Raw genomic sequence first — 24,816 nt, 5'->3', positions numbered from 1 at the left:
AGTGGCAGTATATCTTCTTGTGTGCACTGCCATTATGCACAATCATCTTATGTATGAATTTCATCCACACACAAATAGACAAATACTGACATTACAATACTATATTTTGTATCAGTGTTGGTTCCTGCTGGTTCCAATGTTGGAAGAGGTTGGTGAAGCCTTGGCCAAGCCTTCTTTGGCAGCAATAACTGCTTATAACTGCTGAACCTGTTGTCACAACAGCCATCAGCCAACAATGTACACTGTTTGACTAAAGCCTAATCACTGGGGATTTTATTGATTATTATTTTGTAGTAAAAAAAGAAAAAGCATACACGGATCTAAATATTATTAAGTAAATATGACTTTGTGAAATTGTAACACACATCACAGGCATCTGAAGGAATGTTAAAGTGTAACATCCAGGCCATAATATGGCACAGAAAGAAACTGAGAGAGGGACAAATTCCTTTAGGTTTTAATTAAGTTTTACAAGCAATTTTATTTGAACAAGAACCTCAAGATCACCAGCTAGTGATTTTTTTGATCCACACAAATGAGAGTCTGGTGTCTTTGCCCCCTCAACAGTTTTCAACAGAGAAAATTAGGTCAATAGTAAATATTGAAGGACATTAAATGTTGAGTACAAATGGTAAAATAGAATTTATGTACAATTTTGATTAGTTTATATTCAGACAGCAGTTTAAACTTTTTCTTTATTATTTGATTCATGAAAAAATGAACTATTTTTTGTTGCCATTGTTATTGCCATTTTGATTGCGGATATGACCATCTGTTTTGATGCATATTTTAAACATGCTGGAAACTATACAGGTAATTACAAATGTTTATTATTACTATCTAATAAGCCAGCTTCTATTAAACCTTTCAATTCTAGTTCACAATACCTATAGCACCATCTTAGCTGCAGAAAAAAAATAAGAATCAGTCAAATTAAGTGTACTTAAGTCTGTAAAAAGAGCGAGTGAGAATGTTCTAAGCTTTAACTTATTTGTCTCCTTGTGTTTCACAGGATGCTGCAAATCTACCAGCTCTGCACACAACGTGAGGCCAGTGTCAGCCTTCATGGTTGTACAGTTGTGGTCGAAAGTTCACATGCACTCATCATGGGCGTGAATGTCATATTAATTTTGGGGTTTCAATGATTTATTTGAATCATACATACAGGCTAACATTTAGCTGATGAAATGGCTTCCATCACATTAAAAATCACTGAAGATGTATGCTGTGTAATCATTTAGCCCCTGGAAAAAGAATGGTTCAAATAAATCATTAAAAGCACAAAATTAACATATTCATACCCGTTATGAGTGTATGTAAACGTCTGACCACAACTGTTCGTGATATCTTGTCTGAAGACCACTCTTTGTACTGATCCTACTGATTATAACACTCATGACTGTTTCCTGGGTTTGTTGGGTTTGTTAAACTATGACATCTGCAGTATGAAAAGCTTGCCAGTAAATCAAACTCGGTTAAATATAGAAGCACATACTTGGTCCGGTGTAACTTTGGCTTGATGAAGCAAACATTTTCACTTCGACTGTGTGTATATGTGGTTCACATCTTCTGACAGCAAGTTAGAGAGACAGATTCAGACACCAAGGACACAAGACTAAAACCTGAAGGTTGTAATCCTCACAGACCACCTGCATCTCATGTTGTACTAAACTTTCTGTCTGTTATAAAAATGTAATATAATGATGGAATATAAATAATGAGTATCTATTAATAACAACAACAGATGGTGGCATAATATCCCAAGTTCCCATGAGATATGTTCCTTCTTACTTCCTGTCGTGTCCTGTCAGTCCTTTCCTTGTCTTGGACCTCATATGTCTTCATGTACATGTAAATCCTACCTCAGTAGAGCTCGAAGAGCATTTAGCTCATCTTATGCAGTACTTCTCTCTTTTAATCACTTATCTTCGAGAAGTTTAGGTTGGCTACCTATTGTTCCTCTGAAAACCCTCTCGGCTGGTACATAGGTCTGATCGTCGATTACGGATTTAATCCATCCTAAACAGGCAACCTTGATGCCATTCACGGGGAGGCGCTAGTCCACAGTAGTTTCTGGAAGGAACCTCATGCTTGCGCCATGGAGAAAGTGAGTGTGCAGCAACTCTTACCGATTACAATAATAATATACATATCTAACCAAGGCTTACATCTGCTCAGAGGTCCTGCAATGTTATGGGTCGTTATAATATAAATCCAGATGTTAGTGTAGTTAGGTATCTCATTACCCGAGGACTTCAGTGTTTGCAAATATCACACAGCAAGCTAGCTTGTTAGCTTAGCGTCAATCCGGTAGTAATGTGCTGTAGCTGATGTTGTGCGGTCGGGCTTTATAGTTCTCTCCAACATAAAATATTTTAGCAGTGCGATAGTAGAGAGTAGTTGGGTAAACTAATAGTTGTAAGAAATGCAAACCTAGCAGGGTTATATGTACACAATATGCACACAATTCTTACTAATGGACGCGTGTACTCGACAAGGTTAGCTAATTGTGAAGCTAACGTGAAGGACTTCAGATTTGTTTCAGCTGCTGTAGGAAGGATTTCCTGCATGTGGATCCTGTTCATTGATACAACAGACAGTCCGCTAAGCCTGAGCAAGTCACTGGCAAGATAAAGTGCCTCAGTTAGCAAATCATCATTTAACAGCTAGCATTAGCTGACACTGTTAAAGCTATCATCAACAAGGAAGCGGACAAACGAGAGCCGAAATTGCATGCTTTTATTGAAATTTGGTGTCAGAGGACTGGCAGCCACTCAGGAACACATGCTGCAGGTGTATTTTTGGATCGGTGTCCTCAGTAGCTGCACTCAGACCGGGAGATCTTTCTAGACGCACACGGCTCCGCTGTCATGGCGACAGCCGCATTTTGTCGTCAGCTGCCGCGATGAGTCGCACAACGCGCGACTGGATAGTGCAAGCGTTTTAGGGGGAGGTTTGATACATTCATGACAGCATCACTCCGTCATGTAAAATATAATCATGCTTGAAGTTTCCACTCATCTTAACGGAGTGGGCGATTCCACAAAACCTTACAGGAATTAGCTTTATGCACCTTTTGGGACAGTCTTACTATTATTATGCTGATGCAGTGAGAAATTTATATTTAAACGTGGTCATTTATATATTATTCAAAGACGAAAACAGTTGAGTCAGTTCTCTTATTTTTAATGAACTGAATGTGCTATAATTACTGTCTACATCAAGAATTTGACGTCTACTCCAAAACACCTTACTCTTTGCCCAGGATAGTAATTGCCCTTTAGGTTTCATCGCGTTTCTCAAATTAAGCCAGAATAGCTGAAGAGCCTCTTTTTAGAAGACACCAGTGCCTTCTTCTCCTCAGTGGCAATTAAATCTGTCACATACTGTGGAGACACACATTAAGGCTTCCCAAACTGAATCAGGCATCCTGCATGTGAGGAGAAAAGGTGGAAAACAATCTGCAAACAACAACAGTCCTTTCCTTCCTCCCTCCCTCTCTTCGATTTCTCAGTATTATTTGTGAACCTGTCTGACATGAACAGTTTTGTAGTTGTGAATTCCTTTTGTAGGTGACAGCAACGAAAGATGTCTTCTTTTTAGTTAGATCTATATAGGTTTTTGTGTGTAGGCATTTGTGAAAGAGTGCACAATTTAGAGTGTGAGTGCCGTAGTATTGGAAAAAATGTGTGTGTGTACTTATTGATTATATTGTCCTGGCTCAAAGGTTTCAGCATTGAAAGATCAAGGCAACAAAGCTCTGAGTGCTGGAAATATTGACGAGGCTGTCCGGTGCTACACTGAAGCCTTGGCTCTTGATCCCTCAAACCATGTCCTATTCAGTAATCGCTCAGCTGCCTATGCTAAGAAGGGCAACTATGAGAGTGCCCTCCAGGACGCCTGCCAGACCATCAAGATTAAGCCTGACTGGGGCAAGGTGAGATTTAAAAAAAAAAACAAAAAACTGTTATCCAATTGACAAGGTGTATAGCGATTAAAGTTGAAAGTGCATTCTGCAAATTCCCAAATTTCATCAATCAGGGCTACTCCCGCAAAGCTGCTGCTTTGGAATTCCTTGGCCGGTTGGAGGATGCTAAAGCAACTTACCACGAGGGCCTTCGGCAAGAGCCAAGCAATCAGCAGCTTAAAGAAGGTTTACAGAACATCGAGGCCCGGCTTGCAGGTAGGTGTACTTGAATTTATGATGTCTTTCAATTGGCAGTAACATTGTGCTTTGAAAGTAGTATATGTTGTTTATCCCTCCTATATGGGTGGAGCCTCTACAAGTGACTGCTGACAGAATCAAAGCAAAATCACATTGTGTTCAAACCTTTCAGAAGTGAAGATGGCAGTCCACTTTGGTTTGGAGTGTTGTGACTCATTCAGCGGACAGCTAGCTGGGGTCTTCTTGGGATTTTCTTGTTACCATATAAATGACATAAAAAAAATCTGTTCTATCCTCACCAGAGAAATCAATGATGAACCCCTTCGCCATGCCCAATTTGTATCAGAAACTGGAGAATGATCCCCGGACTCGTGAGCTATTGACAGATCCCAGCTACAGAGAATTGCTGGAGCAGCTCAGGAACAAACCATCAGACCTTGGCACGTATGTGCACCGTTTAACATTTGTCTCTTTTCTGATACCAAACTAAAGAATTACAACAAAGAAGAAGAATGAGTAACTGTACAAATTGCACCACACTCTTTTGACATTATCTTCATCATCATACTTAGGGGACCTAAAGCTAAATAATTTGATTAGATCAAAATGGATAATCTATCTGTAAAATAAGCATTCGACCTGAATACTGTGGTATTAAAAAGCGAATTGTGACTCTTGCAGGAAGCTGCAAGATCCTAGAGTGATGACCACACTCTCTGTGCTGTTGGGACTAAACCTCTCTGAGATGGAGGAAGAAGAGGAGCCCACCCCTGCCCCTCCCCCGAAACCGAAAGAGACTCAACCACCTCCACCTAAAGAAGAAGACCTTCCTGAAAACAAGAGAAAGGTAAATCAATTCACTACAATGTATATTTTTGTAATGAGTTTCAAGCAATTTTGCTTTTTGAATTACTGCAATCATTTTGTTAATCTTGTAATTTCCTTTTTACAGGCTTTGAAGGAAAAAGAACTTGGGAACACTGCATATAAGAATAAGAATTTTGAAACTGCACTGAAACATTATGAAGAAGCAATCAAACATGACCCCACCAACATGACCTACATTTCTAATCAAGCAGGTACATATTCTCCTATGATGGAAAACAATTACCAGTCTTGAACATTTACAAAAAACACAAACTTTAGACTTTGTTTTGTATACACTGTTTTGCAATCATTTATGTTTTTCATCTAGAAACATTCTTGGATGGAAATATCCGTAAATAGCATTATGATCTGTGAGGCTAATAATTCTAAAACTGAATTAAAGAATTTTAATATTTGGATGTCTGAGTTCCTTCTACTCAGCTGTCCACAGGTGATAAATGTTCAAATTGTTAAGTGAAGTGATGTGGGTGTAAGGCAGATTAATCCTTCAGACATGAGATGCACTGAAAATATTGACTTACAGCTCCTTACCTTAGCTGACACAGCATTCAAGTTTTACTCACTACTTCATACTTCACATGTTAAATGCATGCTTCTTTTTGTTATCCATTCAGCTGTGTACTTTGAAAAGGGAGAGTTTGACAAGTGCCGAGAACTCTGTGAGAAGGCCATTGATGTTGGCAGAGAGAACCGAGAGGACTACAGACAAATTGCAAAGTGAGTTCCGAATGATTAGATAGTGTCTGATCGTTCCAAGGTTTCTTTTCCTGTTTTATGCCTCCATTGTAGTGACAGCCAGGGCTGCGTGTAACTATAGATATATTATGTTTTCAAGAAATCTGTCACATTTTTATAAAAGTGATATTTCAGTAATGCCTTGAGGGAATTCAAATTTGGTACAAACATTTATTTTGTTAGTCAAAGGTGAAAGATTAACTTCATTGCCAATGCACAGAAAGTAGTTTTGGCATCTTGAATATGATCTCTAATTGACTACCTTGAGGGAATTTGTTTAGCATTGGCATAAACATTTTCTTGGGCTCAAAGATGTCATTGGAAAACACATTTTTCTCCATAATTCCCAAGTTCATACACTGATTATGCCATTCAATTCAAATCTATGCAATTCACCTTCAACCACTTATCTGTTTCTGGGTTGCGGGGCACTGGAACCAATCCCAGCCCGCATTGGACAGGTCGCTAGTCCTTCACAGGGCCAACACACAGATCAACAACCATTCACACTCAGACCTACGGACAATTTAGAGTCACCAACTAACCCAAACATGATGTCTTTGAATGGTGGGAGGAAAACCATGCAGGCACGGGGAGAACATGCACAGAAAACCTGGGAACCAATCCTGCGACCTTCTTATTGTGGGGCAACAGTGCCAACCACCCTGCTGCCATGCTGCCCCTAATTATGCCAGTTTAACTCAAATCTCTAGAAGTGTAAAAAGTGATGATATTTATTTTCTTGGTGTCTTTTTTTTTTTTTTTTTTTTGGTTTGTCTGTTTTATCTGATGGGCAACTGAACGGTGCGTGTGGGCAGGGTTTCCTGAAGCATTTTGACCAGCTGTCAGACACTATATATGCTAGCCATCTGGTAAGCATTTGACAAGAGACATCAGGTGTGGTGAACCATTAGAAACACTAAGTTGAGTGTTTCTCTGTTGATTGTCAGCCTACACTGGCCAAATACAATGTCATGTAGAGAGGCTGAATTAAGAAACAAATTACCTGTCTAGTCATGTTGATTCTTACTCAGGGAACAAATGTTGCAAATTGCAGGTCAATTTGTCATTATCTGCTCACTCTGTTTTAGGGCCTTGGCTCGGATTGGCAACTCATACTTCAAACAGGAAATGTACAAGGAAGCAGTTCAGTACTTCAACAAGAGTTTGACGGAGCATCGTACCCCTGATGTCTTGAAGAAATGTCAGCAGGTGCAACGCCAGCTAATGTTTCCAATTTCATCTAGTCTTCTAGAAGTTTTTGGTTAATTTTTCTGTATTTCTGTGAGACCTTTGTGCTGACAGTTTTAAGTAACCACTTCTAACTTGAAATTATTGTTACTTAATTACTTCTCCAGGCAGAAAAGATATTGAAAGAGCAAGAGAAACTAGCCTATATCAACCCAGAATTGGCCTTGGAAGAGAAGAACAAGGGAAATGATGCATTCCAGAAAGGTCTGTGTAATAGTTGCTGCTTTTAATGTTCTTCAGAGTTTATTTTAAAAAATGATTTTCTTTTTTTAGTTGTGTAAAAAAAAAAAAAAAACTAACTAAACTTTATAAACTTTCCTTTCCACAGGAGACTACCCCTTAGCCATGAAACATTATACTGAGGCCATCAAGAGAAACCCCAATGATGCCAAACTCTTCAGTAACAGAGCTGCTTGCTACACAAAGCTGTTGGAGTTCCAACTTGCGCTGAAGGTGGTTTTCTTCCTCATCTAGCAACCTTAACCTTACCGTTTTATTTTGTTTTGTTTTTTTGCATTCATTACATCTTAAACATGACCTCCGTGATCTTTTTTTGTTAGGATTGTGAAGAATGCATCAAACTTGAACCCACCTTCAGTAAGCACAGAACTTTTTAATTTATGTATTAATGACAAACAATTATTTAATAAAACTGCTAATTGAAGTCACAATTCAGAACAAATCATTCCTGGTTTTATGTCTAATTTTACACATCTGCCCACAGTTAAAGGCTACACGCGCAAAGGAGCTGCATTGGAGGCCATGAAAGATTATTCTAAAGCAATGGATGCTTACCAGAAGGCTCTGGAGCTTGACTCTTCCTCAAAGGTATTTTACATGTGATTTGAAAGCAAACATGTATTGAAAATCCCAAGCATTTTAAAACTGTTTATATACAATGGGCTCCAAAAGTCTGTGACCACATTCTGGCTGTATAATTTTGGTCTTACAAACACATGAAAGAAAACCACACTTTTTTTTTTTTTTAAGCATTCTTGGACAATATACTAAAAAAGAATGACTTTTATTCAGGAGATTAGAATCCTCACTTTTTGAACAGGCTAATTGCACAGCTGGACAGTACACAAATCCATGAATTCAGTCAAATTTGGGATAGTCCTGGTCCAATATTAGTCCAAGGAAAGAGTACTTGCTCTTAAAAATAGTTAGTTGTACAAGTTATTTATTAAATGTCAAGGTATTGTTGCATTGTTTGACAGAGCATTTACACAGACTAATTACTGTGAAGCAACCTGTAGAATAAAAATCTTTATCCACAACATATAATTACTCTACAAAGCCAACAGATTTGGCCATAAAAAAACAAGTCAGCCTCTGAAAAGCCTTGATCTGAAGGGCTAGATTCATAGCGCCTACCCCTCATTAAGCCCACTACCCCTACATGAAAAAAGGAATTGGAACACCACTACCCTCAAGGGAAGGCACAAAATTTAAGGGTAGGGGGTGTATTGGGTTTAGCCCTAACATAACATAGAATGAAATAAACCTTTGTTCATTTTAAATATCTCAAACATATGACAATCCTCTTCCTCATTTTAATCTAATATAGTTTTTTTTACAGTGCCAGATTAAAAATTAGCTCACCACAAATGCTCCAAACACAACATGACTGACAATGTAGGAGTTGGGTGTTATTGATTTTTCTCCTGTAAGGAGAAACTACGCTTCACTACACTTAATAGAAAGCCATATAGAAAAAGGAAAAAAAAGGAAAGCTAAGGTATAGACGATGGGGAAATGCATCTCAGTACAGTAATCAAGTACATGTACTTTGTTAATGTCCAGAGGATATTTTATTGTGACATTGTAGTTGTGTGTCTGTATTAGCAGTGGAGAGAGAGTGGTCATCAAAGCAAAATGAGACCAAATACCGAAGACAAATATAATATTTTCTAATACTTTGTGCTGTTGGTACATGAAGCTACCTCCATTTTTGTTTGGGTATCAATTGGCTTTTCTTCATCATTTGCTTTCTCTGGTCACAGGAAGCCACTGAGGGCATGCAGCGCTGTATGGTCAGTCAGACCATGAGGAATGACAGCCCTGAGGAAGTTAAGAAAAGGGCCATGGCTGATCCTGAAGTGCAGCAGATTATGAGTGACCCAGCCATGCGCATGATCCTTGAGCAAATGCAGAAGGATCCTCAGGCGCTTAGCGAGTAAGTTTGCCTATTTTTGCTTCTGCCTCCTCTCCAGTCCATATTATACAAAAAATCCCCAATCGACAGAAAAACATAATGCCCCTTCCTTTTCTTGTTTGTTCTTCAGCCACTTGAAGAATCCAGTTATCGCTCAGAAGATTCAGAAGCTCATTGATGTTGGACTGATAGCCATTCGTTGATGAGCCAAGTGTGTGCTGAAACTCCTAAAATTACAGTGGAACAACATGCAAAACCCTCCAAAATTTTACATCCTCTTTTCTTGCCTTCAAATTCAAAATGATATTGTTCTAAGTCTCACTGAGACTTTGCGTGTATGTTATGTTTCTTTTTTTTTTTTTTAAATTTCACAACTTTTACATTGTGTGTAAGAAAGCATCTTGTTATGGGAAACTTCAGGACTCCAAAATTGTTTCTCTGAAAAATCTGGATTCATGTGTACAGATGCTAAAAAACATCTGAAAATAAACATCACATCACAGTGCAGTGCACCAGTATGTTGAGTATTTAAAGGGGAAACCCACCCTGAAGTAGTTATAGTTCCTGTAACTTCATCAAAGTGTTCAAGGAAATAAAACAAAAATGGGAGACCTAAAACCAAGATTGTAATGTAAATCACTTTGAAGCAGTCAAGGGTGGCATTTTATCTCTAATCAGTGCCTCTTTTAAGGCTTATTGTGTTGTTGTTCAGATCAGGAAACTGTTTACCTTTTTTGTGATTTCAGTGAGCAGATGGATCGAGACAAATTATCACTGGAACAATAGTAATCTTTGTCTTTTAGACTCAATTGATATTTGACCATGGTAAGATTTAATGTTTAGACTGAATAGTTTATTATGTTAATTCATATGGCAATTTATTTAATAAGTTCATACAGCTTGGAGAAACATCTCTTGTTCCAGGTGAAATATCAGCAAGAGCATCTGTTAGTCTCAAGAATGCTGTTGTTGATGCACAGCTGTGTGAGCAAGGCCATAATGAGTTTACCGAACACAATATTGCTCAGGATGATCAGGTTTTAACTACTTTATCTTAGTTACTTTTGTATTTTTTTGGCACACCCCAAATTGTGTTTTCTCTAACCTGAAACAAGAGGCTACCTGCACAAATGTGATGGCTTATTTGGTTTGAAACCTTGAACCTAATGGGAATATGATGTCAAGGGTGGATTTACCTTTCTAAGTTTGCAACTATTGGTTAAGAAAAGGCAGTCACGTTTCTTCCACTTTTTGATGTCTTTAGTATTTGTCAGCTGGTCTTACAGAATTGAGGCCACAGTAGTACTTCTCATGACTTCCTAATGTGTATTTCACTCAGCAAGAAAGTTTTCAAGGAGGATTGTGCCAGCCTTGCCCTATAACTAACTGGCTGTGCACACAATGTCGATTGTCCTACAGCAGCAGACCACTCTCCTTGTGTTTCCAGAGAGGCAGTGCACACAAGGGTTAACATATATGGTTTCCGATACCTCAAAGTCACCATATTGTCTAGTGTCACTGTGCTGAGGTTTCAACATGACTCAAATATGTTGGAAATTTCACACTGCCAGGAAATATCTGACTTCTGTCACACGTCAGTGGCGTGGGCATCTTTTCAACAAAATCATAAACTACATACAACTGTATAACTCTCACATGGTGTAAAAGAAACTCTGAAATCATGTAACATACTAATGGAAATCAGCTGTATTGTGAAATACACAGTATCTGAATGTATTATGGAGGTCAATGGTGGTGTTTTCTTTTTTTTGGTCCTGTAAAAACAATATTGACACAGAATGGATGCAGTGGAAGACCAACATTTTACAATACAATGCTAATGAAATAAAGTAAGTAACACTTGAAACATACTCATTACATCAGAATTAATAGTCAGTGGCAGACAACACCCCCAGGTTGTGGGCCCTGTATCACGTAGGTCTGACTAGTTTGACCAGTGCAGGACAAACCGATGACAGCAACTGAACAGATAGTTATAACGTAACTCCAGGAATGGGCGGCCACTCCTATCGCCTTTGTTGTGTTTTCATTAGACTATCGTATTATGTAACGTAATTGCAATATTTTATCTGTACGTGGTTGATGAGTAGTCATAAATCAGGTTTATCGGAGCAAGAAATACAGGACTTCTCCTGAATCGTGGCTCCGCCCACTCTGGCGGTTCACGTGACTGACCGTCGCCCAGGTTGTGTCGAAAGCATCCTGGTGTTAGCAGCTAGCTAGCGACTCACAGTTAATATACAAAGAGAGGTGTAAATATTTTCATCATGGGGCAATCATTAACTCGACTTTCGCGGAAACAAAGAAGATAAAGGGCTACCGAAACTGATGTTTGCCAGCATGGTCTGACAGCTGGTATCTGAAGAGGCCACTTGACAGAGCGAACTAAACATTAGCTTTAGCCGCCGTTCAAACTTTGACGGACTCTAGCTGCAGCTCGTTAGCTAGCTGCTAGTTTGTCAGTTTACTAAACCCGAGCAGCTAGTTCGGTCACACGTATTGTTGTAGCGGGTATGCTAATTACTGATGCCGTATCTGTCACGCACTCACCAGTGAATGCGTTATTTTGACCCACAGTTCATAGAAAACGACCAGCAGCGTTATTGCCAACAAATGTCAGGCAACTTCAGTGAATAATGACCAAAGCTACTGGTGGGCAGCTAATGCTATCGTTAGCAACTTAAACTGTGCAAGTTACGTACTGTGAGTCACCTACACAATTAATCAATCGGACATAATGGCAAAATTCCTCTGAGTTGATATTATAATAAATCCAGCAGCTTGTAAGCATCACGAATCTCGGTTGTGCGTCTGTGTTTTCTCGTGGTTTTCGGCCAATCACATTAGATATATAATGCGAAACAACAGGATGTCAGAGGCTTGGGGATTAACATCAGGGCAACAGTATTGTGTAGAAAGCACAGCTGTCCGGTCGCGTCTATAATCTCATAGTGTTACATTTTGTAAAAATATTTGCCTTCCCAGTTGAACCTAAACATACTCTGTGGGCCATAGTCTACTTTTCTTTAAGTTATGCCTGGGGATACATCTGGTAGTAGTGATGACTCCGATGCAAAAACAAATGAGAAGGACTGTACTGTACAGCATCAAATCACCAATGGTAAGTCAAGTTTACTGATTGTAATCTCATTGTGGTTTTTTTTTTTTCACATGCCAGAAAAACAGAAACCAGTTGTTACTGTTATTACTTGCACAATTTAATATAGATAGTATGAAACTTTTCAAATGGTGAAGCATTATAAATAATGTTGATTCAGAATTGGTGTTCAGTATAATACAGTCCCAAAATGTGCTCATTAAATGTATTCACCACACAAAGCGTTGTTTTCAAAGAGAAATACTTTTTCCTCAGTTTGTACAACAGTTTTGTGTTGCATGATGCCATACAGATGGTTCTGCTCTCCATTACTGTGCTTGTAAATCAGCTATTTCTTGGCCTCTACTGCTTAAGTTCATCTCTGAGTCTGGCTTTTAGAACATCGGTGTGATCTTGAGGAGGTTGTGTGTGCACTGCCTTCAAAAAGATGCTGACACCATTATTAATGCTTCAACTGAAATACAACATGAATTTTTTTAGTTTTTGGAGTGGTGAATGTAATAATTTTGATGTGTGTTTTTATACTTTATTTATTTAAAATGATTTATTTTATGAAAACTAGAATTAACAAGTTATGTGCTATTCACAATTTAGAAAGAACATTCTTTGTTTGGAATCTACAGTATGACTGTCTTTATGCTGTGTTGACTTTTGAAGAATTTGGATCACTTGATCCTAAAAATGTTGACTTATTGTTTGTTTATGAATGCTGTATAATATACTAAAACAGAAGCTATAGTGAAAATCTATGAAGAAAAATACACTTAAAGCTCAAACGCAAGCGCACTGCTGCTCCTCTGTTCCTGAGTAGGGTGATAATTTCAGGTTAGCTGGAGATCTGGCTCTACTGTAATCAGTGGTGTCACTGCTGTCTTTTTTTGGTAACAGAAGAAATGTTTTACTCTACTTGATGTGTCATTGACTTAGGTGTTGACTGCAGTGCAAAAACCTTTTAATCCATAGAGAACAGAGCAACTGACAGCATTCTTATCTGTAGTCATTAAGTTCTTAATAGTGAAGTTTCGAGAACATTAAGACAATTGAATGCATATTTATGTTTGATGTCTGCCTTTCACAAATAATACGTTTATAAAAACCATTAAAATTATTTCTATTGTTTTATATATTTTTTTAAATGTTTATAGTCATTATTTTTACATTTTGCTACATTCATTACAGAAACTATGATTCTGAACTCCTCTGTCTTTCTTATTGCGGGTCTTTACTAATGTACTTTTTGTACCTTCAGTCGTTACTCTTTGCATCTTTAGGTTTTGCTTGTATTGTATTGTGTTTACTGTCCTCCTGCTGTTGCCCTGTTGCCCTCACTCTCTCCCTTCTTAACCCCCCTTAACTCCTCCCATACCCACCCATTCCCTCCCAACCCAATCTAACCAAACCCAATCTGTTGAGGTAGATGGGCACCCACTTTAATTCTGGTCTTGCCTAAGGTTTCTGTCTCTAAAAGGAAGTTTTTCCTTGCCACTGTTGCCAAATACTTGCCCATGGTGGTATTTGTTGGGCCCCATTGAAGTTTGTACAAAAGACTTTGGTTAAGAGATTCTTCATACTCCATGTAAAGTTAATTGAAGTAACTTTGATATTATTTAGCGCTACATAAATCCCATTTGATTCGATTTGAATGTCAATCATAGTTCATTCAGTGTTCACCATTAAAATTTGGTTGACAGAAATCTCTGTGCATTTTAAGACCTGATAAAAGCACTTACGGAAAGGGTCTTCCCATCTGTATAAAAGTAATGTTGTTTACAAAAATAGAGTCTGCATTCTGTATTTGATTTATTCATTTTTTTTCCCTGTTTGTCTTCAGCTAACCTCACAGGTCACATTGAGAGGGTCGGCATGGAGAACTTTGAGCTGCTCAGAGTCTTGGGCACAGGAGGTTAGTGACAACATGAGTTGTTCAATATATGACACAGTTGTCAAAGAAAACCTGAGTAAAATGTCATTACCTGTTATAGTCAAAGAAGACATAATATAGTCTCCTGCCATGGTAAATTATCTCAGGGGCCAAATCTTTATAGTTGACTGATATACCAGAAAGAGAATATGCCCTTGAGGAGTGAAATGCTGTGGTCAAACATGTCTTAACATTCAATTTGGGAATTTAAATTTATAAAAACAGTGAGTAGTATGAACGTTTATAAGGTGAACCATGTGTTATTGGTATTGTTGTTATTATATCTCATCCATACTGAGTACCTATGGGAGCGATTAAAGGTTGTTTTTATAAACAAAAATTGTAATTACATTTTGTGAGCAAAAATGTTTGTGCTTATATTCAGCTGTTTTCCAGGCACTTCTGGAAATAATTTTTGCACCTGTTCACTTTGTGCTCTTGTTCTGCAGCGATTCCAAACCCAACTCAGACACAATCTGATGTTCTTTAATTTGCTGGTAGATGTTTGATTCTATCAATAGCATTGTTTTCAATAACTTGAGATAATATTTCTTTGTCGTTGTCTAGCTTATGGAAAAGTGTTTTTGGTCAGGAAGAACAGTGGCCATGATGCAGGCCAGCTTTATGCTATGAAGGTGAGACTGTTTTATTTAAAACATATTTTAATATTTTCACAGCACACAATGGTTGCGATTCTAAATAATATGCAACAAGTAAAAGTAAACAAAAATGTCATTTACTGAAATTTTACAGAAGGACTAGAGAAAAAATATTATAGTTTGGGTAGAATTTTCCTCACTAACAGATAATATCTGTTACGGTTTGCATCTGCTTGAACTGCATCATGGAAGTTCATATTGCTAGTTGTGTAGTATTTAACTGCATCTGGTGTTGAAAATGAACTTCATTGAGGATGTCTGAATTAATTAGAATTGTTACCCTGCAGGTACTAAAGAAAGCGGCGATTGTTCAAAAGGCAAAGACAACAGAACATACCCGCACTGAAAGACAGGTGCTTGAGCACATCCGCCAGTCTCCCTTCCTGGTCACACTCCACTATGCCTTTCAGACTCATAGCAAACTACATCTCATCTTGGGTGAGTGGTGCCATATATGAGAAACATGTCTTATCATTCTCAAGGTGCTGAATAGATGCTCTCTTTATATTTCTGTGTATTACTGTATGTCTGTAGGTTTGTTTCTGTTTCTGTAATTTTTGTACTGTCTATTCAAGCTCCCTGTGTATTTGTCTGTGTGTGTAAATGCAGACTATGTGAGCGGTGGGGAGATGTTCACTCATTTGTACCAGCGGGATCACTTTCCGGAGGATGCGGTGCGGATTTATATTGGGGAAATAATCCTGGCTCTGGAGCACCTACACAAGGTGGGTGCTGCATGCCTTCCGTTTATAACTTAAAGCTACATTCATCAATTTTTGCACATGAGCAGAGAGAGGGAAGACAAAGCCAGTTCACATGAACGCTATACTGAAATTATATATTGTTGTCAAAGCTGATGTGTTGCCAAATAGTTGCCTCATTATGCATATTTAGCAGAGCTACATTATCATCCTGTTAGAGTTGCATCTCTGGTCAGCAAACAAATGCAAAAACTATATTTGGTGACTTTTGGTTCCTATGTAACCAACAATGAGCAAAAATAAATTGGCTTTTAACTTCCAAACTGTCTTGCCTGTCTTCTCCAAATTGTCAATGATCCGATTACTGGAAGTAGCAGGATGATAAAATCGTCTTTGTTTGTAAGAAAGCTCATTTTATGTGGCATGCCATCTCTACTCTGAAACACTGCACATCCCATGACCGTTACAGGTAAGATTTCACTGTGTTTGTTTTTGTACAGCTTGGAATTGTGTACCGAGACATCAAATTGGAAAACATTCTTCTCGACAGTGAAGGCCATGTGGTATTGACAGATTTTGGGCTCAGTAAAGAGTTTCTGGAAGAAGAGGTATGTGAACACAATACCACAACCTAAGCATAGAAATGTGTGCATGTGGAAAATGACACAGGCAATGTGTTTAATGTGATCATCAAAATATTTCATTTGTATAAGATTTGTTTTTGCAAATATATATAATCTCCCATTTCTCCTACTTGCAGAAGGAAAGGACCTATTCGTTCTGTGGCACCATTGAATACATGGCGCCGGAAATCATCAGGGGGAAGGCAGGGCATGGCAAGGTAGATATCTGACAATTCAGCAGATGTAGTGTTCAAATGATATATAGTTTTTTATTTTTTTGCGTTTCAGGATGACAGAAAGGTGCATTATGATTTTTACTTTTTTACTTTAGCTTGCAGTCAAATATTAAGAATATCTTCGCTTTCATTTATGGAATAGTTTTTAACCTGTATCTTCCTTCAGTCGGTGGATTGGTGGAGCCTTGGGATCCTCATGTTTGAGTTGCTGACAGGAGCATCTCCTTTTACTTTGGAAGGAGAGAGGAACTCCCAGAGTGAGGTGTCAAAGTGAGTGTTGCTGGCCCCATCACCATAAATGTGAATTCAAATGATCATCTTGCTCTTATTCATCAAAGTAATTTCAGACATTTTGGTATAGATGCCTTTTACCTCAGCTGAAGTTTGGTAGTTGTGCATATGGGGACGAATATCAAGATGAAAATCTTTCACCTCTCTTCACTCAGACGTATTTTGCGTTGTGATCCACCCTTCCCCTCTATGATTGGACCAACCGCTCAGGACCTGCTGAAGAAATTGTTGGTGAAAGATCCTCACAAAAGACTGGGCTCTGGACCACGAGGGGCTGAAGACATCAAAGCACATTCCTTCTTCAAGGTCCGGCTCACCTCAACTGCCATCATACTGAAATTTCTCTCTTCCATGCCATCTTTTTATTCAGCCATGATTTCATCTAATTTTGTTTCCTAACAGGGACTGAATTGGGCTGAGCTGGCACAGAAGAAAGTGCCAAGTCCATTCAAACCAGAGCTGAAGAGTGAACTGGATGTGGGAAACTTTGCTGAGGAGTTCACTGGGATGGATCCTGTCTACTCTCCAGCGAGCACTCCTCCAAGCACCGACCGCCTGTTCCAGGTCAGTCTTTACAGTCTTTACAGTCTTACATTAGGTCTTCCAAATTATAATTCTTGTAGCAACCATTACATTTTGATCATGATCTCTTCATGACTTTTTCTATTTATAAAAATGCGTCTTCCATAGTCTTCCTCCCACTTATATCTGACTGCATACGATGATGATGATCATCATCATGATCTGATCGTGGTATCTTACTTCATGTAACATCTCCTCTTTTGTTTTATATGTCTTTATTTTAGGGATACTCCTTCATTGCTCCCTCCATCCTGTTCAATAAAAACGCAGTCATGGGGGACTTTGTAGAAACCCAGATTGGTGCTGATCGACCAGGTTCTGCCTCTGTCCAGCGCAGTGCAATGCTAGAGGTAAGGACCCTTAACCAGTGGATCTTGATTCAAAAGCAGTTTTTTTGTTAAAGTTAAGTGTGTACTGAACATTAGCCATTGTTATTTACTTTATGCAGAATCATTGCATTATAGGCACTGCAACAAGAAATGTCTGTCTTTTTTTGCCTTAGTGGCTCAGCTGAGTTTGTCGAGTGAGAGGAAGAGAAACAAGTTTCTAGTAATAATATACAGTATGAAAGTATCTGCTTAGCAACATGAAAAATTCAGTCAGTTTGCCAAGGTCATGTTTCAAACTGGAGCTGCAGTAGTCTTTTCAAGATTTTCGAATTCATTCATCCGACTTATTTTTAACAAATGACTCAACAAAAATATTACATTTCTATTTGCCATGTCTCAATTGAAAAGGATTGAACAAAAATGAATGCAACCATCTGCTGTAACAGCCCCATGAGACTCAAACTTTTACCCTTGTTTGCTCAGGAATCACAGTTTTTCCATCACTATGAGCTGTGCCTTCATGGACCACCCTTGGGCGAGGGTAGTTTTTCTGTGTGCAGGAAATGCAGACACAAACAAAGTGGTCATGAATATGCAGTCAAAATTGTCAGTCGCAGGTGAGTGGGGAGCTCATGCTGCTACACCATCTTAGTAATACCATTGTATTGGCCTGTCCTTCTTTAAGGCATCACTGTGTCATTTGATGTTAGAAGTCACAGAATGTCCTTTGCAATTTCTTTCATCTGTGTTAGAATGGAGGCAAACACACAGAGGGAGATAGCTGCTTTAAGGCAATGTGAGAGTCACCCCAACATCGTCAAGCTCCATGATGTCTATACTGATCAGGTACAATGGAGGCAATTTTGTGCTAATACTAATGTAACATTAACATAACAAATACTAAAAAAAAACAAAAAACGCACTTTCAAAGACGCAGTGTTGAATATCAAGCCATGTGCAACAAGAAAATCAACACAGATATTGTCTGTCTACTTTTCACTCTCCACCAGTACCACACATACCTAGTCATGGAACTTCTCGGAGGTGGGGAGCTGCTGGAGAGGATCAAGAGGAAGAAACTATTTGGCGAGGCGGAGGCCAGTCAGCTGTTGCAAAGCCTGGTCTCAGCTGTCAGCTTCATGCATGAGGCTGGAGTCGTACACCGAGACCTCAAACCAGAGGTGGGCTGTGATTTAAAGTTTGGAGTAATTCCTGAAAATATACAGGATCATTCACCGTAAACATAATCACGCACACCATCACTGTGAGAGCCATAATTCTCCAGTCACACTGAAATTACAATTTTCAAAATTTTAATAATTAAAACTAGTGGAGTTACAAATAAAGCCTCAACATCTCATATTATGAAAAGTTAAACTTCTGCATTTTATTCATTCATAAAGCAGGTTTAGGTGCAGTACAATTACAGCAAAAGTGTCATCCTGTTTGCCCTTAGGTAGTCTCACTTAAATAGACTGAATACAGTTACCAAGCAGTTTGATGTAAGCAGACATTGATGTTTTTTTGTTTTTTGTTTTTTGTTTTCTTTTGGTTTGGTTTTTTTTCTCACATAAACATTTTCACAGGATGTAGTTGAGCTAAACATGGCTGGCTTCAGATGGCTGTGGAATGTTATTAACTGAAGGCTGTCATGGACTATCAAGCAACTGTTGAAGACAGAGATTCACCCAGTGACCTTTAGTTCTTCACAGTGTTTTACTGAGATGTCTCCAACTCAAACCTTTATTTTGGGTGCTGATTTAAATGTATTTACTAATTGGACAGTGAAAGTATTGAGTAAAATACTTAAAATGAACAAATTATCAATTATGTATGGGTTATGTGGAAATAGCCCATTTAATCCAATTTTCACTAAATAATTTGTCTGCCCTTTACTCCCACCTTTGCACCACATGTCCTGAGCATATATGAAGGTCAGCAACATGCCAACCTGTAGTATTTAGTATTAACAGCAGTATTTACAAGTGGTATTTAACAGTGTAAAAGAACAATAATGAGAGCAGAACAGCATGATCTTTTTTTGTTTACCTTACAGAACGTGCTGTTCACAGACGAAGGGGAGGACTCTGTGCTCAAAGTAATAGATTTTGGATTTGCCCGCCTGTGTCCTGCAGGCAGTGCTCCCCTGCAGACTCCCTGCTTTACGCTGCAGTATGCTGCACCTGAACTTTTTGAGAGTGCAGGATATGACAAAGCCTGTGACCTGTGGAGTCTTGGGGTCATCCTGGTAATTAACCTTTACACTTGATTGTGTTGCATTGGTAATTGAACTGAAGTGCTAATTACTCTTTGTCTGCATTTTTATCAGTACACAATGCTGTCGGGCCAGGTGCCATTTCAGAGTGAGCAACGTGGGATGACCTCATCCTATGCTGCTGATATCATGCAGAAGATAAAAGAGGGTGATTTCTCATTAGATGGGGAGGCCTGGAAGGGAGTGTCAGAGGATGCCAAAGAGCTTGTCAAAGGTACTTGATATAGTACGTTTCTTTGACAGTACAATGCCTGCTACATTGAAAAATGGGAAGCTGGATGGTTTAAGGACATCCCTCTGTTTTAAGGGTGGGGAGAAATGTTTTTTCTTTATCTTCCCCTACTAATCATCTAGTTGTTTCTTTGTTTATGTCCTGTTTTTCCCTTTTTGTCTATGATAAAAGGCCTCTTGACAGTGGATCCAGAGAGGCGTCTTAAACTCTCTGATTTGAAAGAGAACAGCTGGCTGCAGGGTGGAGCATCCATGTCCACCACTCCATTGTGCACTCCAGATGTACTGGAGTCCAGTGGGCCTACAGTTCGCACCTATGTTAATGCTACCTACAAGGTAAAAGCATTGTATGATTTTAAAATAGATGTTAATGTGCTAATGTCTTCATATTTTCATCGCCTTTTATTTTGTCATTCTGTACCAGGCTTTCAATCGTGGTAAGAGAGAGGGCTTCTTTCTAAAAAGTGTTGATAACGCTCCCCTCGCAAAACGACGAAAGCTAAAGATGACAAGTACAGGCGTAGAGACCAGATGGAGTTCATCCTCTTCCTCCTCCTCTTCTTCCACTTCTTCTTCTGCCTCTGCAACAGCATCCAAAGCCCAGCCAAAACAAACTGTGGCTCCAAAGCAGAGCTAGCCTAAACAGCAGGAGCAGCTGGGAAATGAAGCAGTATGTACTTATACTGGCACCATGAAGTCCTCCAGCAGTAATGGGGTTACTCACTTTCAGAGATCCCCCGAAACCCAACACTTAGTTTTAAGTTAGTGTTGACCTTTCAATGTAAGATTGAATTCCTCTTTGAGACAGTACATCTTCAGTGATCATATCATATTTTCCTCAAAACCAAACATATATTTTCCTCAAGGTAATTGAAGAGAAGTTGTTAGTGGTTTGGTTTTGGTATTGTTAAGATGTACACAAATATGTGGCCTAAAATTAATACTTATTCAGTATTCCATCACCATAATTTGGTGAAATCACACACTAAAAATGAAAAATGAGACATTTGCCTGTTTACACTGTGGGTAAGAAACAGTGCCTGGCTATAGGGATAAAGGGAAAAGGAGCCATAAAAAATTAGAAGCCATATCTATACAGAAAAGCAGTGAATATACCAATTGAGCCGTTGCCGATTACACACAAATTTGCACATACCAAATACACAGACCTTTCAGGAATTTGCAGATGTAATTCTTTGATTGTATCCAATTTATTTCTCTTTTTGCCTTCTCCGCATTTGTATTGATTGGGACGGAAAAAAACAGCAGAGGTTTGGCCACATGTGCCCTGTCAAACGTACAAACTCTGCTGTAAAATAAAGTTAGTTGAAAATTATTGCGCTTTTTTTTACCTTGTTTCAGTTGGTAAAAATTATGCTGATTGCACTATTTGCAGAGGATGTAAATGATCAGTTGGTCAAAAAGCAAATTTCTGAAAGGACTGTGCACAGAGGGAAAAGCTTCTGAGCTATATAACCTTATAGATTGCCGAGGATGAATAATATTGTTTTTGAGATCATCCCGATTTGATACAGGTTTAACTGTGACGAACTTAAGTCCAGAGCACCACCCTTGTAGGGCGGATGGACTTCCGTTACACCACCAACTCTACAGGTCTGTCATTGTGGAGCCCTTTTTGTCAGCCGGTTCTGAGTGAGTGTTTGGATAAACAATCAGTTTCACTTGAAGCAGTCATAGTGCTATCCACGTGTTGAACAGAAACTTCCTGTAGAGAGTGAGAGACACAGAGGAATCTGTAGAAGGCACTGATCTACGGTGTGGTTTCCTCAACATACTTGCTGTAAATTACTTGCGTTAATGTGCTGCTCTGAAAATATCTAGCATGCTACTTTGTTGTGATGATGAACTATAGAAATGGTTTTCAATATTTTCGTATCTTACAAAGCAAGTGTCATCCTGGATGTTTTTTTTAATGCAACCAAATGCAGCTTGAGTGCCCGCTGGCTGATGTAAAATCCATCTTGGTCTCTTTCACTGCCTTGGGCTTGAAAATTTTGAAAGGGTATTACATTTTTCTGCTGGCCCATCAGACCGGCACCTAGTGGCTATGCCAGCAGCTTGTTGTTACGTGGGCTGCAAAGGTCGCCCATTTGTCTTTTCTCACATGGTTTTAAAACATTATATGGCTTTGAAATTTTGATTATTTCATAGATTGACACTTTATCATGACTTTAAAATGGCTCTTTTCAGAACACCCTTTGAGGTCTGTTGTGTAAATACTCCTTAAATCGTTGTAAATCAATGATTTAGAGCAAAAAACAAAAAGCAAAAAACATGTATGTAACGATTTAACATTTGACAGCAGTTTTAATGGTGTATCAGTCTCCAGATGTAATTATGTTTTTATTGAAATAACTTTTTATATGTTGCACAGTTGATCAATTAAACACATTTCAGCTTTAAAGGTGCTTTTACTGATATTTATTACATGTAATTGATTTTGATGCCCTGGTAATGGGATAATGATCGTTCGGCTCTTGTTTTGAACCAGTACCACATGTGTCTATGTTTGTATGTGTTTGACTGTGTGAGAGAATGAGGCAGAGGGACATTGACTGTGCCGAAATTTCCGAACCAGATGAAGCATTTTTGCAAGTGACTGTATTATTTTCTTGTTGTTTGCCGCCTTTGTCTGTTTAAAGGAAAATGTTTTTGTGTGTGTGTGTGTGTGTGTGTGTGTGCATTGAAAATTGAATTTTTACTTCAACTCTCCTTTTGTTGGTGTTGATATTCATTCGATGTAGTAAATGGTATATTTCTCTTTCTTTTGTTAAGCATTACTATTTTACTGAGATGCACTGTCAATGATGTCGTAACTGGGAATTTATCTTTTGCACCAAGATTTTTTGGTTGGTGCAAAATAAATATTACTTTTAATTAGATGGCCATGTAGTTTGTCTTTTGTATTGTGTAACTGTTCTTAAAATGTCTGTGAGAGTGCTCACAATGCGCTGTCAGCACACACTGCACTCAGTGAATTATTGGTACAAAATGCAAACATAATAAATTATGCAGGAAGTTTGAGAACCCTTCCATTTGATAAAAGCTATTTCAAACATGTAGCTTTTCATAGTATGAGTAGAAATGTCTTGTTAAAATTCAGTAATGCTTCAGTTAATATTGAAAGAAGATGTACCTCAAACAGTGTACCTGCTTATTTGATTTGTTTGTAACACATTCGATAGGGAGCATTAGGAAGTACCACTACTATACCACCTATTATTGGCTGAGCTGCAAGTGAGTTTCCATATTGCTTCTTCAGGGCTCCAAGATTCATCCTATGTAATGACTTTATTGAACCATTAGGTGGCTACTATGTCCTGTCGTTTGTCCCCAGTGTCCTTACTGTCCTGTTTCATCTGTCACTTAATCTTTTCCTGTGTCAGATGACCCCTGTCTCTACTTTCAGTCAAAATTTATGCTGTGTCTTTTTTGTGTAATGCAACATTACTCAATAATTCTATGAATGCATCACTTTAAATGGTGTGACATGGATCATCACCAGGCCATATAAATGTTTGAACCATAAATTAGAACAAGCGACAATGAGAAGGACACCATGTCCATCCAATGATACAGGACCTTCATTATACCAAATTACAACTTCTCATTAAATCACAGCCTCTCTGAAGTACAGTGTTTAGTATAAGGTTTGCTATGATGAATAAAACAATGTCATTTTCAGTGGAATAGTAATTTTTTTATATTAGTTACAGTTATAGGAACTACTAGGTTTAATGTAGCTGTACCGTGATGTCCATTTATATATAGAACAATTCTAAAATGGCCTTAACACAATTACTTGAACAGTTCATTTTACAAGAATTAGAAGCTGCAAGGCTGTATTTGCTCACAGCTGATTTCATGATTAACAGACCACTGCATTTTGTGCACAAGCCTCAGATGAATGTAACCACAGTACAAAGGTTACTGTTGTTCTACCCTTTTGTTTACAATCATAATCTTGTTGCTGCTTTAATTTTCACATCCAAAAAGTGATCAATACAAGAGCTCTTCAAAGTTACGTGGCCTTTTTTTCTTTGACATGAAGAAAGGAATATAAGGTCTGACGTGGCAAATTTTAAGTGAAGCAACAGCCACAATTCTGTAACATTTCTGTGAGCAGCTGTTGAAATCCTCCGCAGGTAAAAGCTCTCAAACTTTCAAATAATGTGGAATTTGTCAACTGAGATCAAAAGTGTTAGAATAACGGGGGCCAAATGGACCCACAGGTGGGATGGTGTAATTTAAAACAAAATTGCACTTAGCGGTAAGGGCAGCACTGGATGGAAAGACAGGAGGATCAACATATTTGTTCAAGGTTTTTACTGTGGTGAATCATGAATGCATTCAACAAATATCATTCCAGTCCGTCTAATAGTTAAATAGCTCAGGAATTGCTAAAGTCAGTAGGGGGAACTTCTGGGATCCAGGAAGGGCTGCGCCAGGACTTCTGAATGATGTTGAGATATCACCCGGAGATTTCGGTCCGCTAATGGCTCTAAAGGAAATGTCAGGGGTTCGCCAGAAATTGGGATTCATCTTCAGTGACCACGAATTTCAGTGGAAAATTTCATGGCCACCTATTGAACAGCTGTTGAGATATTCCAG

At 38.5% G+C, this 24,816-nt stretch overlaps 2 protein-coding genes across 3 annotated transcripts; both read left to right on the top strand.

The window, feature by feature from the left end:
* The first annotated feature begins 2,078 nt into the window (after positions 1-2,078).
* stip1 (stress-induced phosphoprotein 1) lies at positions 2,079-10,934 on the top strand. The gene is made up of 14 exons (XM_029519182.1): positions 2,079-2,107; positions 3,728-3,937; positions 4,042-4,183; positions 4,468-4,609; positions 4,847-5,012; positions 5,118-5,244; positions 5,668-5,770; positions 6,880-7,000; positions 7,147-7,243; positions 7,368-7,492; positions 7,600-7,636; positions 7,764-7,867; positions 9,046-9,218; positions 9,328-10,934. Exons 1-14 carry the CDS (start codon positions 2,099-2,101, stop codon positions 9,398-9,400), a joined length of 1,629 nt encoding a protein of 542 aa, XP_029375042.1. The 5' UTR covers positions 2,079-2,098; the 3' UTR covers positions 9,401-10,934.
* Positions 10,935-11,398: 464 nt separating this feature from the next.
* rps6ka4 (ribosomal protein S6 kinase, polypeptide 4) lies at positions 11,399-23,087 on the top strand. 2 transcript variants are annotated; one of them, XM_029519130.1, is made up of 18 exons: positions 11,399-12,339; positions 14,168-14,239; positions 14,825-14,892; positions 15,204-15,354; positions 15,526-15,641; positions 16,118-16,225; positions 16,381-16,458; positions 16,643-16,746; positions 16,923-17,073; positions 17,170-17,331; positions 17,574-17,699; positions 18,162-18,295; positions 18,431-18,524; positions 18,689-18,859; positions 19,735-19,926; positions 20,008-20,167; positions 20,357-20,520; positions 20,609-23,087. In XM_029519130.1, the coding sequence occupies exons 1-18, from the start codon at positions 12,252-12,254 to the stop codon at positions 20,819-20,821; spliced, it is 2,352 nt and encodes a 783-aa protein (XP_029374990.1). In that variant the 5' UTR covers positions 11,399-12,251; the 3' UTR covers positions 20,822-23,087. The 2 variants fall into 2 exon arrangements, with proteins under 2 accessions (XP_029374990.1, XP_029374989.1); XM_029519129.1 differs by having other exon boundaries at positions 16,378-16,458.
* Positions 23,088-24,816: the final 1,729 nt, after the last annotated feature.

The sequence above is a fragment of the Echeneis naucrates genome, chromosome 14 (assembly GCF_900963305.1).
Source record: "Echeneis naucrates chromosome 14, fEcheNa1.1, whole genome shotgun sequence".
Taxonomy (NCBI): Eukaryota; Metazoa; Chordata; class Actinopteri; order Carangiformes; family Echeneidae; genus Echeneis; species Echeneis naucrates.
This window is presented reverse-complemented; position numbering and strand designations above follow the sequence as displayed.

What these genes read in the sequence shown, in the direction of transcription:
- stip1 (XM_029519182.1), top strand. An exon ending in TTCCTGAAAACAAGAGAAAG is followed by an intron (nt 5,013 to 5,117) that starts GTAAATCAATTC and finishes TCCTTTTTACAG; the next exon opens with GCTTTGAAGGAAAAAGAACT. An exon ending in CAAACTTGAACCCACCTTCA is followed by an intron (nt 7,637 to 7,763) that starts GTAAGCACAGAA and finishes ATCTGCCCACAG; the next exon opens with TTAAAGGCTACACGCGCAAA.
- rps6ka4 (XM_029519129.1), top strand. Translation starts at nt 12,252, where the DNA reads ATGCCTGGGGATACATCTGGTAGTAGTGATGACTCCGATGCAAAAACA. An exon ending in ACAGCATCAAATCACCAATG is followed by an intron (nt 12,340 to 14,167) that starts GTAAGTCAAGTT and finishes GTTTGTCTTCAG; the next exon opens with CTAACCTCACAGGTCACATT. An exon ending in CAGAGTCTTGGGCACAGGAG is followed by an intron (nt 14,240 to 14,824) that starts GTTAGTGACAAC and finishes GTCGTTGTCTAG; the next exon opens with CTTATGGAAAAGTGTTTTTG.